The sequence below is a fragment of the Crocodylus porosus genome, unplaced genomic scaffold (assembly GCF_001723895.1).
Source record: "Crocodylus porosus isolate Cpor-Errol unplaced genomic scaffold, CroPor_comp1, whole genome shotgun sequence".
NCBI lineage: Eukaryota > Metazoa > Chordata > Crocodylia > Crocodylidae > Crocodylus > Crocodylus porosus.
The window spans coordinates 10,593,034-10,612,786 of NW_017728926.1; the positions used below are offsets into that span (position 1 = coordinate 10,593,034).

The 19,753-nt window shown below is 44.9% G+C and overlaps 1 protein-coding gene across 1 annotated transcript in view; it reads right to left on the reverse strand.

The window, feature by feature from the left end:
• Window positions 1-522: 522 nt before the first annotated feature.
• FBXO42 (F-box protein 42) overlaps window positions 523-19,753 on the reverse strand; it is a 72,255-nt gene continuing 53,024 nt past the window's right edge. The window contains exons 5-10 of the mRNA XM_019541450.1: window positions 10,145-10,298; window positions 8,758-8,868; window positions 7,812-7,908; window positions 6,661-6,717; window positions 6,006-6,122; window positions 523-5,825 (exon numbers count right to left, since the gene is read on the reverse strand). Of these exons, the coding sequence (XP_019396995.1) occupies window positions 4,716-5,825; window positions 6,006-6,122; window positions 6,661-6,717; window positions 7,812-7,908; window positions 8,758-8,868; window positions 10,145-10,298 (1,646 nt within the window). The 3' untranslated portion in view covers window positions 523-4,715. The remainder of the gene's footprint in view (window positions 5,826-6,005; window positions 6,123-6,660; window positions 6,718-7,811; window positions 7,909-8,757; window positions 8,869-10,144; window positions 10,299-19,753) is intronic.

Genomic DNA, 19,753 nt, shown 5'->3' on the forward strand with positions numbered 1-19,753 from the left:
GTGGAATGCCTACCTCCCTTCCGCTTCTTTGAAAGGAACCAGCCTGTCCTTTTAGAGATGCAGTAAGGCTTTAATCAGCAACCGAGAGACTCCAGCCACAACTCGTTAAGACCCAAGGTCAAAGCCTCATGGGGCTTCCCTCCCACGTAAGACGTTGAGAACAAGGTTCGAAGGGAAGGCGGACTTGGGGTGCTGTAGCAGACGTGCAATTCCCACCTCCCGCAAAGAACGGCAAAAAGAATCAAACCGTCCTTGTGTGAGGGAAAACAGGACACCACGATCCTGTGCCGATAAACAACAAAGAAACTGCCCCTCGCGTCAATTTAATTTCAAGATATAAGGGTTAATGCCAGTTTTCCTCAGGCTCACAACAGTCACTCGTTAGGACAAGAAAAGAAGCACAAAAGCTCCTATGTAGGAAGAGAACCAGCACAGGCTGCCAGTCATCCATGAGCCTGGGTAGGTTTAGACCCAAACGTGCTGCCATGATCCTTAAAAAAAAAAAAAAAAAAAAAAAAAGAGTTAAACAGCCATCTATTTATTTGTTTTATTTGTTAAATTGCTAAAAATTCGTTGGGGAGACATTAACAAAAAATGAAATTTACACAGACTTAAATACCAATGAAGTTCACTTGTCATTCCTACACTGGGATGAACCTAAAATGACTGGCAGGGCAAAGTCATCCTGTACACCTGAGTCAACGGGAAACCTCACTCACAGCACCAGCTACACTGGATCACACTTTGTGCGCGTTACATGGGACCTTTATGTTCAGGGTTGAGACGGGTGGAGGTGAGCAAGGAAATAAAGACCAACATTTCTGTCATTCATAGAGAGACCACTTTGGGAGCCATTTATTTGTAACCATGCAGAACATGCCTTCTGCAACACACACGGGGACACAGGAGGGAAGGGGCCGTTTCTTTCCATTCCTGGTTCCTTCCGCTCCAGTGGGTTGACATGTCCAAATGCAAAATGTGCTGGTTGAGAAACCACAAATGAAGCAAAGCAGTGAAACATTACCATGCCAGAATCACCACGAGGACTAGAACGGATGGATGGACAAACTGGGAAGTGACACAAGCAGCAACGGGAAGACCCCGTGACTTGAACAGTTTCTATTTGGCTTGTGATTGAGACGAAGCTATTTTGATCATCGCCCACAGAATTGCTAGAATTTGTACGGGTTTTGTCTTCTGCCATATACCCCACACGATCGAGGGCTGGTGAACAAAATCAAGGGCAAGAGTGCAGAACCCTATCGTGACAGTTCAGCATAAATTTACGAGCGGCATTTGTTTTTTCACTTTAAGAATTGATATTGGTTTTGCTCGAAAACGACCTTGGGTGAAAGACAAGAGACATGCAAACAAAACGAGTATATTCCATCCGGTGTGGGGAAATACCACTGGAGTGCTGATTAGGCAGAGGGACAAGGGGTGGGGGAATCAGATACTGGCTACCACCCTCTCCTCAGGTTAGGTAGTAGAGATCAACCCAATGCCATTCAGTGTGAGAGGTGCCTCTGTAGCAGTAGAAAGCTTTAAGGTTCAAGGTGGTTGTTTTAAATACCGATGAAGATACTGTAGGTATTCCTGAGGTCCGGGAGGAAAAAAAAAAAAGTCGTCTCAAGTCCTTAAAAGACTACGTTGATTCAATGCATAATCAGGCCTGAAGGACTGAATTTAATAAAGATGATATCTAACACAGCATGGCAGGGTGCTACAAATAGACCTCACCCCCACCCCCAAAGCAGTGATCAGAGCTCAGTGACTTTGCAGGATGGAGGAGAAAACATGTTTTTACTAAACCCAGCCCAGTGGTAAGAAGCCGACAGCGATTGGATCCGCTTCTCCCATAAAAAAAGATTTTTCAGTCACCTCACCAGACCTTTTGCATTTTCCAATACTGATTTTTGCTTCCAAGATAAGCAGTTTGTGCGCTGAAAAGTCACAGCATGAGAAGATACCTTCAGCGCCTTTCGAAGGAGGCAAGTTTTACTGGAGGACTGTGACCAAGTACGTGGGCACAGGGGCATTGTTTTATTTTACCAGTGCAATGGCCAGGGCTTTTTAGCCATCAGCTCCCAAGAAACCACTTGGGTTTGTTACATGAACAAATACCCTCTCACTGAGGCCACCGATGAGAAAGAATACAGGGAAACTGAAGAGGAAGTTTTTCGTTTATAAAAGGCTTGTGACTCTAGGCTTGACTATACTGAAACCGGTCTTAAAAGTGAGCACCAAAAATGTCCAGCAAAAATCTAGTGGCCTTGTTGGGACAGTTAATCATTAAAACAAAGTTATATTGGCAATCTTAAAGGAACCACTTCATGTTACAGCCAGTACAGTGAGTGGCAGTTACAGTTTCTCCACTGTGTAAGTTCTACTGTGATTAGGGAACAGACTTTTTCTGACCATTAATATTACAGATTTCTTATTTATGATTCTGCTTCAGAAATGCAGGCAGCTGCTAAACAGTTTCTCAGCATAGGTATAACTGAACCCTCAGTAATTAAACGTTACTCTGTTTTAATAGCCTTATGATGTGTATGCAACTGTTCTTAACAGCCCCGGCCAGGGCCAAGCTGCAAGCTATTATGATATAATGAGATGGGGAAAGTAGTTTTGTGCTTTAGCAGCAGCATGAATACAGACCTGCCTCCAGGTGATCGGTGTGTTGGCATTAGTGGGCATTTCTGTCTTCACTGTCTAATAAAATACTGTGTTCTTCCTGTTGCGCACACCCCCTTTTCACTCAGTGTTGCCAGCTACACGGGGTAGCAACAAATTGAATTCGTCTTCGCGCACTGCATTCAAAGCAGTGATGCCATGCAAAGCGTATGACCGATTCCGGCAGATTTCTTACGGCTCAATCTATTGTATGATGTAAAACAACCCACAAAGCCACACAAGAATGGGAAGCTTCAGAAGGAGCCAGGATCACATGCTGGTGAAAGTACAACCTCATGGAAAAATTGGAAACTCTCTAAGCCAAGAGTTGATACAGCAGCCCTCAAGCTGAAATAGGAAGGAAAGACTATTCACTCAAGGGCATATACAGAAACACCAATTTAGATTCCTTTTCAAACTGGATTCTAGTAAGCGTGAACATCACTGGTGATTAATACGGAGGGTGCTAAAACTGGAAGAATTAAGGCTGGTCCAGTGTTTCACTTCAACTAGTTGAAAATCTTTCCAGATGCTACCACTTATTTCAGTGATGGCAGAAACATCTAGTCTACCTCCGAGAGCTTTAAAATATTCAGAGCAAGTGAAGTGGACAGAAAGCACCTTTGCTGGAAGCCTAGAGCAGGGAGGGGGCTGCCTTGCATCAGGCTTCTTTGCTTTGGTTGGTTGGTACAATGTTTAGTGTTGCTGTGAATTCCTTTTAGTTTGTGATGTGTTATCTGGCAGGATAACCAGTAGTGACCAGGAAGTGGAAACGTGGTCTTCATGAGGAAAAACCAAGCAGTAACTGTAAATGGCACACTGAACCAAGCTCTAAGAGAATGTAACATGGTCTGTGCTGTTATAAAATTCAGAAAAAAAAAACTTATGCACGTGCTTAATGGTTGCACGTGCTTAAGTGTTTTGCTGAACGAGGTTATGTACGTGCCCTTTCTGTCCCATAAGCTAAAGATGAGCTAAGACATCCCCAATACTCACTGGAAAAAGTTGTCTGCACACCTACACGTTTGGAGTTGTGCAGTCATAAGGCAAAAGTTTCTAGAGCAAATCTTAAGAGAGAACATCGGCATCCAGCTGCTCCGTCACCTTGAAGCGGTACGTGGACACTGGTTCTTATGAACATCCTAAACAAAACTGCTTAGTTTAAACCTATAACTTCACATTTCTTTTAATGCTTTCTAATGTGTGCAATTTTACCTGCCTGTGATTCAGAATGTCAGGGAGTTCTAATGCCACTGCTGGTTCGATCTAGTGTAGGACTCTCCCTGCTGGGACACGCTAACGAAAGCAGTGCCAACTGAATTCTTGGTGATCCTGGCATTTCAATGCAGATCTGTCCTTTCTTCCTTCTCACATGGCAACAGGAAGGCAGGACAAGACAGGAACGGTACTGTCGGGAGAAAAGTCCAAGGAAAAAAGGCATCTGTGTCTGTGATGACTAAGGTTGCAGTTCTGGCTGTAGTGCTGGAAGATTTTTAAATATTGCTGTTATTTTCCTTGTGCAGCCATATGCAACAAGACAAGCGTGGATAGTATCAGTGCATACATGCTTATGGCCTCTTGCCTGCAGGTATTCAATACAGCATCTCCAACCCTTTAGGGGGCTGGAATTGTATATAGACATTGAAGAGGCCTCTCTATACCCCTGGAACATTTCTGAAGATACTGGATGTTAGAAGATTCCCCCCCTCCCCGCCCTGCTCATCCTGAATTCTCGGTCTAGTTATCAGCAAAGAATAAGGCGGCAGCAAAGCTCCTGCTAGAACACAGCAACCATGAATCCCACCAGAATGGAGATTTCTCCCCATTTGTAAACAGAATTCTCTTAATAGGATATTTCTGAACCAAACCCAGAGTCGGGGTCACGCTGGGACCTGGAGGGCAGCACTGACATTCTGCTTGGATTTTATTGGTTTCTTGTTCCCTAATTCACAGTCTAAATGCCTGCGTGACAGAGGAAGGATTTAAAAGAAAAAAAAAAAAGCCACAGGGAAGAAGGGAGGGGTGGAACAGCCTTTGCCACATTATCTCTTTGCTCGCACAAAGTACAAGGCATTTGTTTTGGGATAGTACTTCACGTTCTGTTTCTTGTCCATGAGACCACCGAATATGATTAGTTCGCCCCGGCCTTGCACCACTGTGTGAAGGCTGGTCTCGGGTGGCCCCACCACCGAGCTGCTGTTAAACACTTTCCATTTGACTCGTCCTTTCTCCTTGGTGTCTTTAATGTCCAGCACATACATCTGCATGGGTTTGCAGTTCATGCTCTGATACAAAGGCTTGCCAACATTCAGAGACTGCGGAGGATGGTGGCCCAGCCGGCGAGCAATGGGAGGTAAGGAGTGGCCATCCCCCTGGGCAGAGCTGGGACGTGGCGCCGCCTCGGCACTGCTCACGCTCTGGCTGCCGGGGGATCCCGGTGAGGACACTAAAGGAGGGCTCAATGCTGCTGAAGCCGATGCACCTTTGGAAGACAGGGCCTTGACAGCCTCCAGGCTTCTTCGGAGCGCGCCTGGAGATACTGCCCCTGGGAGGGAGCTAGCAACGTGTGGTGGGGTGTGGATCCCGTTGGTCTGCTCTGGGGGGTTTCTCACGCTTCCGCCAACTGTCCTGTTGTCTGCCCCGTCCATCTGACAGCTAATGGAAGCTGGTTTCTGATCCCAATTCAAATCTACCGATCCTAATCGCAGGTCTTTCTGATCTGGTAGCGATCCTCGTCTCGGGGCGAGGGAAAGTCCCACTTTCAGGTCGTATCCTTCAGCAGCAGAAGGCGTGCTGGGTGATACTGCCTGTACGGGACTGTCCAGTGAGGCACCACCTGCTGCCGTGGCTCCAGGAGATAAACTCCCACCGTTCAGTACAGGGGAACCGTCCCCCCTGGCTGGGGACAGACTCCCTTCCCTGGACCCCGATGGGGTTTGTCTTTGTGCTCTGGGCCTCAGGGTGCCCCAGCGCCCATTCACACAGGGAGCTTCATCCGCATTCCTAACCGGAGACTGAGAGCGGTATTCCCGCGTTTCAGGAACCAGGGCTGGTGGTGTGGCACTGATGGGAGAGGGGCGAGAGTTTAAGCTTGGGCTCAGTGGAGCTCTCCCGCTGGGAGCCTGGCTGAAGACCACAACACACTGTCCCACCTGGAAGACATGTGAAGACATGATCACAAACTACTGCATACAAATTCACAACCCCCCCACCTCCTGCTCTGTTAGCTTGTTATTTTCTCAGGACACCCAAGCAGGGGTCCAGGGATTCGATTCCATGGAGACAGAGACTTTTCTCTCTTCACTCTGCCACATGATTTCTGACCCCCTTACCCTGCAGGCAGGATGGCACCACAACTCAGGAGCCCCATGGTCTTCGTTTTCCACCTTCAGTGGCTGCCATGTCCAAGGGTTCGTGTGCATGTGCAGTAACCAGGCATCCTTGAACAGCTGCCAATAAAAGAGCAACATAACTAGAAGTTTAGTCTTGGCGTGCAACTATCTTCCTCGGGGAAAAGGTTCCCTGATACCAATCTCACTACAGATGGACAGAAATCACAACCCGGATTGCAGTTCCTGGAGTGACTACCACTCGCACACTATGGGACTTTAAAGACAAATCAAATCTCCAAGCCACAGTGTCTTACCCAACTATAAGTCAGGGATAACTCCAGCAAGGCTTTATTAATGTGGGCACGGCACTCTAAGCGTCATGGATAGAAGGCAGCGGAGAGAGGAGCTACACTTTATTATTTACTTAGCTGTGGAAGGGATGACAACTACAGCCAGAACTCTACAATTCAGCTGCCAGCACAACCAGTCAAGGTAGCTTTGCAGAGTAACTAGCAACTGATCTGCTGAGCGACCACTAGCAACAAGGTACACCCATGACCATGGGGGACCCCTCTGTAAGGTGCACCAGCTGGCGTTATAAACAGGTAAGATCCACATGCCCCGTGCTCATGCTCCCATGCTTTAATATACTTACAGCATTTGGCCCCCCACAGCCACCAAGGATTAAGATGGTCTCATCATCTATGACAATCTAGAGAGACAAAGAAGCGTTAGAAACTTGGGAGAACACAAAGAACCTCCTTAGGTTTCACACAGGACTATTGCTGCTGTATCTTCTCCTGTGTGTCAAAAAACTTTGCATCCTGCTTCCACAAGGTACCCATGGCAAGGGTCTTGCCCCAGCCTGCTCTCAAACTCCCATTCAGCGCTGGACCAACCCACCCATTGCTCCCAGCAACTGTCCAAAGCTCGACAGGCTCCAGGAGCCCACCTAAAACACATGGATAAAAGTCTCTAGAAAGTGCGTACAAAACAAGACTTTCCAACCAGGAAGAATGGGTTTGGGGAATTCATTCACTCCTTTCTGAGTGTGAGGAAAGACAAGGGAAAACATGGGTCTATAGCAGGTTGTCTGCTCTGAATCTGCATCATGTCTTAGGCACTTGAATGCCTACAGGCTGTATTTATACAAGCCACATCATCAGAGTTTTAGAGTGCTATGGTGAAGAGTGCAGTATCAAATCTGTTGACAGGGTGTCTGTTACAGCCCGCTGATGCCAGAGTCAGGCAAGACAGACAAGGAAAGGGGGTGGGGAGTCCTCCAGCATGTATGCTGTATGATTCTATATTGGACATTAAAATGCTTTTAGTGGAAATCATCCAAGGCAGTGGAAATATGAAATCTGACATGTCAGCAAATCCATATATGAAGGGGTCTTCTACAAAGCCAGTACAGAGGAATATTTTTAATGGCTCTTAAATGGCGAGGATGATGTCAGTGTTTTGCTTTGGCTGTTAAAAGAGAGGACTCTGGTTTGGAGAAGTGCTAATTGCAAATCGAGGTGTACATACACAAACTGGGACAAATACAGCATGGCTTAATGCCTGGCAGCTTTCAAAGGGTGGCCTCTTAAATTAGTAAAGTAGAAGGGAAATTGGCAAAGGCTTGGCACAAAGAGGCTACTGGCATTGCTTGCTATGAGTCCTGCAGATGACAAGCTCAAAACCAAGCCTGCCTGTTTCCTACTGCTTCTTTTTCACATGCAGCAGTGGCGGTGAGAGCAGGCTGATGACTTCCTCACAAGGTGCTGCAACATTTGCTGAGTAACTGCAAAGGATTGTCACCTGAGACTGGCCACCTCGTGGGTGAGGGCTTGGCCCAGAGACATTTGGCTTCGACCAAGCCCACTGCTCCAGATCCAGAACCCAGACATCATTACTCCTGCAAGGACAAGACGACAAACATGGAGCCAAAGGTGCAGGAGAAAAAGAACCCCCACATTCCTTGAAAGATCTCAAGGAAGTGCTGCTTTGCAGTCTGCAGGACTACTAGCATTACTCCTAAGGGGAAGGTAGGCTCTGGGGCTTTACCTTCTCTCTCAAAACTAGTTCTTGGTGTACGCTGGTATAGCCAAGGAAAATGGAAGCAGCAAAAGAACAAGACTCACGAGCAAACATGAGCCTGATCAAGGACTAAGATCAAATCCAAGATGCAACAGAAGACAGGAGCGGGGGGGAGCAGCAGCAGCACCTCCAAACATCCTATACGCTTAATGACTTAGCTTCTTCCAGCCTTGCCTACAGAGCCGTCACGCTGCACCATGATCCTGACCTACCCCCCGAGGCCAAGCTCAGATTTTAATAGTGCTATATTGAGCCGTGTTCTGAGGTGGATAAATGTTTGTTAAAAACAAACGCACCGTCACTTGGGGGACTACACTTCAGAACAGGTCTTAAAGGCCACTGCCCTGATCTTGCAATGGACTCCACTGCACATGCCTGAAGCATGACTCAGGGAAGGGTATAGCATATAAAAGTGAGAGTGGTAGTCTCAACCATCCCCTTAGCAACCAGGCTATTAACCTGACAAGTGCAGATGCAGCAAAACAGGCCTTGCTTAGTTCAAGAAAGCATCTAGGACCAGAACAGCAGACAGAGATCAGAAACGAGGCACTGTTGTAGTGGGAAAGTTTGTATCACCCCTCACCCAGTCTCTGCCCAGTTTTATCACTCCTCGCACAGTGATCACTAGTCCCAGAAACATGGGGGGGGGGGGGAATGTTCAACATACATTTGCCGAGATCCCAGCGAGCCCCCAAAGACGATCATTTTGTCTTCTATTACACAGGAGGAGTGTCCTGCCATGGGAGGTGGCCCATGGGTCGTCACAATGCAGTTCCACCTGTGGAAACAAGAATTCATGAATGCTGATAAATTATGCTAGAGTCCCGCCCAGCTTTTTCCCCTCCCAGAGATGAAAGGCGTCACCAACCCTGCAAGTCACAGGAAAACCACTTCTCAAAACAGCACAGACCCACTGACTTTCTGCTGCTGCAGTTTCTAGGTCCAGTGGGGATGGCATTTTAAACCTTAATTATTTTAAGTTTGCTCTTGCTCTATGGTGACACTTGGGAAGCTAGGCAGAAGGGTCCATCTTTTTGCTCTCTGTTTGGATAATGCTTAAGGCAGTAGAGTCCTGCTTGATAACTATAGCTCCTATATGCTACTGCAGTGAACAGAAAGTGGGTGAGTCCCAGACAGAGGATTCTGACTAAATGATCTAAAATCACCATCATCAAGATTTGAATAAAAGAGCAAACAGTTTAATTTGGAACCAAGATACTAAGACTGAACTGGTAACACCAACACATTCAATGAAATCTGTCCTCAACTATTATTACCTGTTTAATTATAGCATATTAAAAACATTGCCAAAAATGCATTGAGATGATTGAGCTTTTTGCTGATTATATGCCCATCTGGAACTGCTTTAATACCACACTGGCTCACATACAGACAGCAGAAATATTTTTGCAAGTGAGCACGTTTTCTGGGGACTGGCAGGAGAGTTTTGCTACCATCTTTACAAAGTTCATCTGCTTTGTCTAGACAAACTTAGAGGCTGGAAGAGCAGGTGGCTTTCAGCAGTAGGATGTTTACTTGTGGGATTCTTCTTCCCCTAGTGATTCACAGGAAATCAACTTTACATGAAAGTATAAACCTGAAGGTAAGGTAAAAATCTTCAGTGTTACATAGTTCCTATATTTCTTATCATAATGAATCATAGCATATGGCCAAAGGAATTGCATGGTTTCAAACACTTCTATCCAGTTTATACCAAATCCTTAGATGCAGCTGGAAGAATTTGTTCCATTTTAGTTACCAGTGGAGGGAAATAACCATCATCCAAGTAGCTTTCAGACAGTGGCACACTCAGTTCTGCACGTCTAAGATGCAACTGCTTGGTCATATTTTAATGGGGAGGGGGGGCAGAGGAATCCACAAACGTGTCAGGAATAGCCTAATCTAATCCAAGAGCAAAAATGTATCTTTTGTCTCCATCCCCACAAGCCAAATCTTATGGGACTCAGCTAACTCCTAAAGGCTGTTCTGCATGCCTATCGTTGATATGCGGTCGAGTGATTTGATTCAAGTTCAGACTCTCGAGGTTTTCTCACCAATTTTTGGAGGGTGAGTAGGTGTGTATCTCATCGAAGAACCTCTCTGGCTGGTGCAGAGGATAAGGACTTGGTCGCGTCCACCCACCAAACAGTACCAGCAAGTCCTTGTACACCACTAAAGTGGCTCCAGCCTTAGGTGAAGGGTAAGAACCTGAAGGAGAAAGGGAAAGGTTAGGAAACTGCATCTTGTACCAGCAGCCACTGTGTGAGCCAATCTTACTGAAACGTGACAAAATGGAAACTCCCCTTTAAAAGGCAGAACGGAAGAGAAGACAAAATTAGAGTTGGGAGCATGGGAAGAAAGCTACTGCCAATTTGTGTCATCATAATTAGTACGAGCCTGAAAGCACATTTCATGTATGGCAAAACATCTGTCAGTCAGTGACAGGAAATTACTAGCTTTCCAACATATCCCTTTAAATTATTGCTTTAGCACTGAATAAAAGCAATAATTACCTCCAAATACCTAGCGACTTTTCCCCAAGGAAGGAGGGAGTACGAATACTAATCTGAACACATCCGGCATTGCTCATGGCAGATCACTCCGGTACTTACAAACCTAAGTGTATTCTGAATCATTTTAGTGGGAGATGCAAGATTAACGCATACGCAATGAGTATTAACAGCTACTTCTCAGTCCGAAGCAGGGCAGACTGCAGAGTAAAGGTGACTGTCAGGAGAAGTGACAGCAGTGACTGAAGAACACAGCATCCAGCTCCGATTGTCCTGGGCTTTGACCCACAGGAAAGTCATTTAGGCAGACATAGTTCTTTGGGTAAATACGATATCTTTTATTAGACCAACTAAATATTCGGAAAATTGTTCTTTGCAAGCTTTTGGGTACTGACACGCTTCCTTCAGTCATTCACACACCAGCCTGAATGGTAATGAAGTCAATTAACCCTGTCTGTCCCAGTAGGAGTGTTTTCTCCAATACTTCACAGGTACTTAAAGCAGGACAATGGGCGTGTAGGTTGCAGGATCCCGGAATAAAAAAAAAAAAAAGAGAGAGGAATCCATCTCTGGATTTAGTATCGAGAATGAGGGAAGACTACATGAATCAACAACAACAACAAAGGTGTATGCAAGAGAGGGAGGTGCTGAACTCTTTGGGGAACATGAAAGTAGGGAGTTGACACCGAGTCCGTAGAGATGGAGCCCCCAAAACCAGCGGAAGTGTAACAGCCCCTGTGTCTACTAGCACAGTGGTGTTCAACCTCTAGCCTGAGGGACCACGCGATCTGGTTTGAGGGGTTTCCCACAGTCTGGAAACTTGGGGAGCGGGGTAGGGTTACTTGCTTCCAGAACCACTGCAATTAATGCTGCCACCGCTTCCCTTCTGCCAAATTTCTGGAGCTGTGGGGAGCTCTGTGGGCCGGAAGACATGGCCTCGTATGGGTCACACTGCAGACTGATGCTATGTGCTGCCCACACCTGTGGGATCCAGCCTGCGGACCAGCCTGCACCACTGCTCTAGCGGGTTTGGCTTCAACACAGCAGTCTGGCAAATATCTAGCCGACCAGATCTGTGTAGGCGACACCAGAACATAATGAAGAGTAAATGTTTTCGCTTGATCTGAGCCTTCAAGAGGCTAAAAACTAGGCCACGAGGCTGGATATCAGTTGTAATCAAACAAGATATTGCATAAAACAAGGGAGAGTGATACAAGGCTGGGGCTGTCGTGAGCTATGGAAAAACTACACTCGACTTTGGGGCAGCAGCAGATGCTTTTCCAAATTGGGGAGTCTTAGTTAAAGGCATATCTACCTACCTATGCCCTTAACTAAAACTCCCCAATTATAATAAAAGCAGCAGACAGGGAAACCACTATGACAGCCAGTGAGAAAAGCTTTTCATGTTAACTCACTAAAGCTACCACAAAGAGAGCGCACAATCTCGCTGCCTGTCTACAGACTTTACGTGTCACTTGGCAGGTTCAGGCTTTTGAAAAGATCAAGAGCATCTTGGAAAAAATAGAAAGAGCTCAGACTGCATGCTCCAAACAAAGGAATCCAGCAGACAGCCTGCATGATTTCCCCCAGTTGCAAGTGCACACAACAGACGGATAAGGTACGCCGTCACAAACATCACGGGGCCAGGCTCAATTAGCTGGTGCTGCAGAATGACTCCGTCGCAGTCAAGCAGCATCACTGCAGCATTAGACGGACAATATAAAAAGCCTTTATGCAAAGTGCAATATTTGGGTTCCTTTCTCCTTTGACGGTAAGAATCTGGACGTGCACAGGGGCTAGACTATTTCCAAGATGCAAGAAACCACAGCTGTGCCGCTTCCACTGGCCGAGGTGGGTACTAAGCAGCTGGTCGAAGCTCTCTTTCAATTGATGGGTTTGCAAATCCATAAAGCAGCCGAGCATCTTTTAAAGAAGAAATCCTCAGCTTCCATGTATGCTTGGAAAGCCCCACCCATGACTCCCAGCAGAGACTACATATTTAAAACACAAGAGCAGGCATTTTAAGTTTTCAATGCGTTAAAGAACATGTCTGAGCACAGGCAGTCAAATACTGCCAGAAATTATGCTGTGCTGGAATGTGAGGTTCAAAATTCAAATGCATGGTTAGCAAGAAACTCTGCCCTTTCACCTGCACCAGGTACAGGTCTGAATGGCTCCAAACAAGAAACATGGAGGAGAGGAAATGAAGGGAAAAAACTGTAAGGTTGTCCTTTAGTAATGTAATAGGGCACAGAAAAAAAAAGGGAGAAATTGAAAAAACAACAGAATTAGGTCAGTGCTGCTTGAGCAAAGAGATGGAAAAGAGAATCTGTTGGGTAGTTCTGGGAGTCTGCCCTAGACCCCCAGAGTCGGACTGGGACATTGATAAACTCTGTAATATGTTATCATATTATGCAGCATAGTTCTTATGGTACACTAATCTGATAGGGAGAGAAACACTACTAATAATGATAGGTTTTGGTTTTTGCTGGTTACAATAGCAGGCAGATCTTTTCAGCAAACAGCTATTGAACCAACAAAGAGGTGATGCTATATTAGAGGCATGGGCAAAATGTGGCCCAGGGGCCGGAGGTGGCCCACCAGGCCATTCTCTCTGGCCCACGGAGCCCCTAAAAAATTTAGAAAGTTAATATTCATCTGCCCTGGGCTGCCTGACATGTAGCCCTCAATAGCTTTCCAAAACTCAGTAAGCAGTCTTCCACCCAAAATAATTGCCTGCCCCTGCTTTATTAGGTCTGGTTCTGGTAAGCAGCAAGGAACAACAGAACAGCTGGTTGAATTGAGGGCTCACACATTTCTTGAATCAAACTCATGAATTGATTCAGTTTATTTAGCCTTTCATTTAATTTAAAACTAAGGCTTTTTATTTCACAAGGGCAAACTCTGGAAAATTCTGGGAACTAACAGCAAAAACAACTGGCGTGGAAAGCTTGGAACTGCTTTACGTTCAAGATGGAGAAAGAGTTGGCTGAGATTTGCAGGCCAAGCAGAGAAAAAAAAAAACTTGTAAGAAAAGGTCTCCAAATCTAACTGGATGAATAACCACCTTCAAATGCCATCAGGAGGAAGAAGAATCTACGTGGACTATGAAAAGAGAATGAGCCAAGAAACTCAGCTGTATTTGAAGGGGTCAGGAGGTAGGAGGAAAAAAGAGAAAAACGCCAAAAATCAAGCTGAGTTTAGACTTTGCAAAAGATATAAAAATACAGTAGAAGGCTTTTTAGCTACATGAGCAGACAGCGGACAAGGAAAGTGGGTTACTAGGCAGCAAGGTTGTGGTTGAGATTGAAGATAATCCAGGTATGACCCCCAAACTCAACAAATACTTAAGTGTTCCAGAAAAATGATGACGTTGGCTACGGGGCACAGACAAGGTGGCTTAAAGGGCGATAGAAATTACCACATCCCAGCACAAGCAAAACTAAAATACTTAATATACTCAAGTCAAGGGGACTGGAAAGTCTTCATCCCAGTTGGCTCACATCACAGGTCTGGCAACAAGTATTTTAACAAGGTGGAGATAAAACAATATAGCAAGCAGTTCTTATTGTTTAAGAAAGGAAAAGTGATCCAGACAATTACAGACAAAAATCCTCTCCAAGAGGAAGAGTAAGAAGAGCTTAGTCTTTGCTTTTTAAGACTAAATGAATTGAGGGGTGCTGATTGATCCCTATAAATACAGTAAAGGGTAAATGGGAGAAAAAGTTATTCAAACCCATTAGTTCCTTTAGAAGTACTAATGTTACAAGATGTTAGATGAACATCTTGCCTGGGTCATTTGACCCCAGTGCTCTTTCCTGCCATGGCAGGGGGTCGGACTAGATGACCTGCTCAGGTCCCTTCTGACCCTAGAAACTATGAAACAATGTTGACACAAGAGCTAATGTGTACAGAAAGTTGTATTAGCATCAGCAGTTCTGGAGCAGCCTTCTAGTAGGAGCAGTGAAGGCAAAAAGCTAATTAAATTTAACAGAAAGTTTACCAAATTTATGAATGGGAGTAGTATAAGTTGCCTGCACTACAGGGGGACTAGACAACAACACAGGAGATCCCTTCCCCATCCTATGGTCCGAGTCGGCTTTGTGACCTTTTTAATTCAAGAATGGAATTCACTATGGAAATCTCTGATGATTTTGTATCGGCAGAAAGATTAGAGTACAGGACTGAGTTTCAAACAGCAGCTATCTAGTGCTATAGGCAACGTCACCTCTTAAAGAATAGCATCTCTGCTGTGAGGATGAAGTCTCTCTAGAAAAACAGCAGGGGGACCTGAAAGCCTTCTGCAAATCCTCATTCTTACAGGCTTGAAATGAATAGCTTAAAAAATATATGAGAGCGTGGCCCTTTCATCATTTGCTAGGAAAGGGAGTTTTTGTTGCCAACAGCTGTCAAACAGAACATTTGCAACAAGACCGGGCAAGACTTTACCTCCAGCTTCTATTAAACCAAGTGGAAATGTGGAGAAGCATTTGCAGAGAAATAACTAATATTCCTTCAGTCTAATGTGCTTAAGAGACAGCAAGATAAAAACCCTAATATCAGGCATACTAGTAGCACCAAGTCAGTCAGTAACATACTCAAGGCAGGACCACCAAAACTCAGGAGTATAAAGTCAGTGCTGCTACCCCTTCTCAAGGCAAGGGGAGGGAGTGCAAGAAATTCAAGACCGGTTTCCTGTGTTCAAGCCAGACTTTCCATTTTAACAAATCCCCAGTGGGCTTGGGTCTCCACATGCATTTCACTCTACAACGTAATTAGGAAACATTTCAACTCATCAGCCAATGTCACTGGAACAAACTACCCCCAAAGAAAGGGTAAAAGCCAGTGAAGACAGATGCCAACATCCGATCGATCAGACAAAAAACATTTCGTTTCACTCCAGATGTTCCCCAGATTTACTGTAGCTCAACAAAACAAAACAATCAAAGGAGTTCAGTTATAAGCAACCGTATTCGCATATTTTTCCATTAGGAGCTTGCTTCAAGTGAGCAGCGGCTCTGAAGAGCTCATCTTTGGACCAACTGTGTGAACTCCTCCCATAATGGACCTCTCAGTACCTGTGACCCCTGCTATGAAATCCCACAGACACACTGGCTGTCAGATTTTACGGCAGAAATGAGATTCAAGTCTGCTATTCCTATGGCACTCCTGAGGCTGAAAACACTCTGCTGTGGACATCATAAAGCACCACCTCGGATAAATCCAAGGAGAATACCAACTGGCATGGCGCTATTTAAATAGTGCGTTCTGGCAGGAAACCTCATCAAGAATTCACAACTCCTGGTCTCGGATGTTCCCAGTCAAACAGCAAAGCCCGCCATGCTAAATCTGAATGAACTACAGCAGCCAGCCTGATGTTCAAGTCCGAATTTATTAGACCGAGTGCAAGGCTGGTGCTGGCAATACCTGCTTAGTCAGCAGAATACCTGGAACCACTTTCACCTTTACTATAGCAACCATAGCTTCATCCTCAAGGGCTAGTAGGCTGTATTCAGGCTCCTTCACCCCATAGCTAGGCTTTTGGGACAGTGAAATCCAAATATCCTTTCCCTCTCCAACCAAAGGAAGGAGGATGAGAGAGGGGAAAAAAAAAAATCTGCCTTCACACATGATCCAGATTTTGCTTTTCCCAAGCTGTTTGCTGAGTGGAGCTCTGACTGATGACAGATTTTTTTAAAATATATTTAGTGTTTCAGGGCTAATTAACCAAATCAGTTCCAAGTCATGTCAATTGAGCAGAACCCAATTGATCCAAAAACCACGTCAATTGAGCAGGTGGAACTCAATCCTTCTAAATGCCATGTATGGTGCTACCACCAAGCGCGCATCCTCCATCCCAGACCTCTCACCTGTGACTTCAGATGCTCCCAAATCCATTGGCAGACATCCCATGTGCAGGCCCAAGCCTGGAGGTCTTGGGGTTTGGATGCCCCCAGACACCACAGCCAAGCATCCTCATCTGGGACTTCAGATACTCCCTACACCTGACCTTAGTGCAAGCTGTCTGACCCTAGGGTAGCAGCAGTTCAGAGGTCGGAAAACAGAAGGCCTTCCAGAGGAAGAGGCTCCCAGATGACATTACAACATTAGCATCAGAATTAGGAAATAAAGAGGAGTGGGAGAGGAATACTAGGAGAAGGAAGGCTAAGAGGACAGCTCTGTGTCGTTCTCTAAGCCAGTGTTTCTCAATCTCTTTAGACGGAAGGCACCTCTAGGAAAATGCCAGCTCTTAGCTTCTTTCTGCTTGTTTGACTATGGAACAGAGCAATTCTTCTGTTGCAAAGACCGCAACAGGTCAGAATATTTGAAATCGCTGACCTGCTGGATACCCATTTGAAATCGCTGGGTTTATATTTTGTGAATCGTGTAGGTTCTAAATGAATTGCCTGCTACAAAGCAATATGTAAAGCAGCTACGATGATTCAATTAAATTGCAATGAACTGCTTTCCACACTTCAACCAGCTGCTTTTTCAGATAAAGATTCCTCCTCTCCCTCAGATGCAGGATTTTCACCACCTGAGAGAGTACACTACTGGCTGAAAGCCAGGCAGATTCTGGCCTCATCCAGTGATAGATTTAAGGTCCAAAGCTTGCAAACTACCTGCAGAACTAAAATGGGGGCTTTACCTTTGCAAATAGGCAGGATGCCCACCTTTTGCAAAGGAACTTTCAGCAGATGCCTTTACTTTGGAAGATCTTGAAATAAAGTCACAACAGTGAAGCCCGATAGGCAGAGAAAACTATTTTAAGTCATTACAAGTCTCAAATCCTTCCGAGTCCTGTGCAATTGGATTCAAGAGCCTTATTTCACTAGCACATCAAATATTTCCACTGCTGCTAAAGCACCTGCATAGTCATGCAGACAGCAAGTGTGGAAGAAGTTATGGAAACAAGACATGGGAATATACCACCTTACCATCTGATAAGCAGTAGCAGACTTTTTCTGTAACACGCAACACCAAGAATAGGAAGGAGGTGGGGGATACAAGATTTTATCAGCACTAGTCTCAACTGAGTGCAGTATTTCACTTGTGGCATCATCACTTGTGAGTAATGCCATGCTAAGAGGGTGCTGAGTAGCCCATGATACCCAGGAGCAGGGAGAGATCATTAGTCATGTCCATCTGAAGGCAGACAGAAGGCATCAGACATGCACCTTATAGACTAATGAGCATCTGATGAAATAAGCTCAGGCTGCTTAAAGCTCATGCACCTCTGATTTAGCTGGGCTTTAAGGTGCGTCTCTACCCTGCCTTCTGCTTTGATACCCACTCATTGAGTAGTCCATTAGAAATCTCAATGATCAACTTGACTGCTAAGAGCAAAGACTGAATTATATTCCTTGAGATCGGTTGCTCTGTCTTGAGCTCCCTTCCTATTCGTGTACGTAGAAACAGAATGACACAGGAAACCAACTTTCACTGCCAAGCTCTGCTTAATTACCACATTTTTTTCTTCCCAATACTGCACTCGGCAGAATTTCAAGTGATTTGAGTAACGGTGTAACGTGCTACACAAAACAATGCTGGTGCTAATTAAAGAGCGCTCTGATTCAGAAGGCGGGCAAGATCGGCTCCTGCTGCTCATCTTCTCTTGTGGATGCGCATGGAAAAAATGAAAATTGCTTTATTATACTACAAGCCGCTCATAAAAAAAAATCTAATTGGAGGGAAGGGCATTGGGGGCGTATGGCTGAGCAGACAAGCACGCTCTTCAATCTGTGCTCAACTCCACAGGCATCCCAGTACTGCTAGTTAGCGGCTCTGTTTTATTCACCGTGTCAAAAGGAATGTCTCTTCTTTGAAGGGATAGAAATTATATGTTTAAAAAAAAAAAGAAAGAAAAATCAACGTGGCTTAGGCAAATCACCATGTGTAAAATCCTTCTACCACAAATCTACCTCTGCCCCTTTGCACATATACTTCAATCACAGCCATCACATAGCAGGGACATGCCACAATAGCTCCAGGTTTGTCTGGATTTTCCTGCCTCAACCAGGCCTGCACAGACAACACTGGTCTAACACATCAAGGTTGACGTTCTGTTGGGAGAGACTGCTGACATGAGGGAATTTACACAAATTTGAGAAGGGGAAAAGTTTGGAGAAAGTGACTGCTTTTCCCAGCCTCTCTTAAAATCAGAGAAGTACCAGGGGATCCCCTATGTACAACAGAGTTGCTTTGAGAATAGCCGAATTGCAGTGACATGGCTTTGGATGCGTGTGAAAAGTCTCAACCAAAGCATGCTATTGTTGTAAGAACATGCAGTGTAAGTGTGTGCTCAAATAAACCTATCTGAATAACTTAAGGGACGATGTCACAGGACGAGAGTGACCCCGTCTAGTAGCTCAAACAGTTAACTGGACACAAAATCCAACTTTTCCTGAGTGGGGTAGGGTGAAAAATCACCTACGGACTGCAAACAGGCACCATGCAGATTAGTGCTTTGTTACTCCCTGTACTCATATCAAGTGGATTAATTATTTTAAGTCAGCTTTTTCAGTTTAAGAACTGGTATTTTTTTTAAAAATGGCTAAGAATGAACCACCGTTTAAATATATCTCCACTATGCAAGAGTAAAGTCTATTGTGTATAGACTCTTCTGCATACAGATACTTCTGCATCCTTTTATATAGGTATACTCCTCATTTTTATTTCAATATATTTTATATAGATTTTTAATCTGGAAACACTATTAGCATTTACATTTTTTTATATTCTACTAGCATGATGGTCTGTTGCTGTTACTCAGTCCCTTTTTACTGAGAAAGAAGTATTCTTCTTTTTCATGCGACTCACGTGACATGATGATCATGATGAACCTGGAAAAATAATGTAATGGACTTTTATTCTCTCCTGGGTCCAGCCGAGCCCTAGGCAGAAGAAATTGTCTCAAAGAGCAAAAATTCAAAAGCACCTGAAAATAGAGCCAGGACGCAAGTGCACTCCCAGGCCGTTACTAGGCAATGTCACTAATGTACAAACATTTTTATAGCTCTAGGAAGCAAAAAACAGGCTACTGTAAGGTTTCCATTCATTTAGCAGTAGAGCTGATTTAAAATGATCTACTCTGCTCCTACCAATAGGTGTCTCTGCAGCCCGTGCTAAATATCATGCTAGAGCATTTCATCA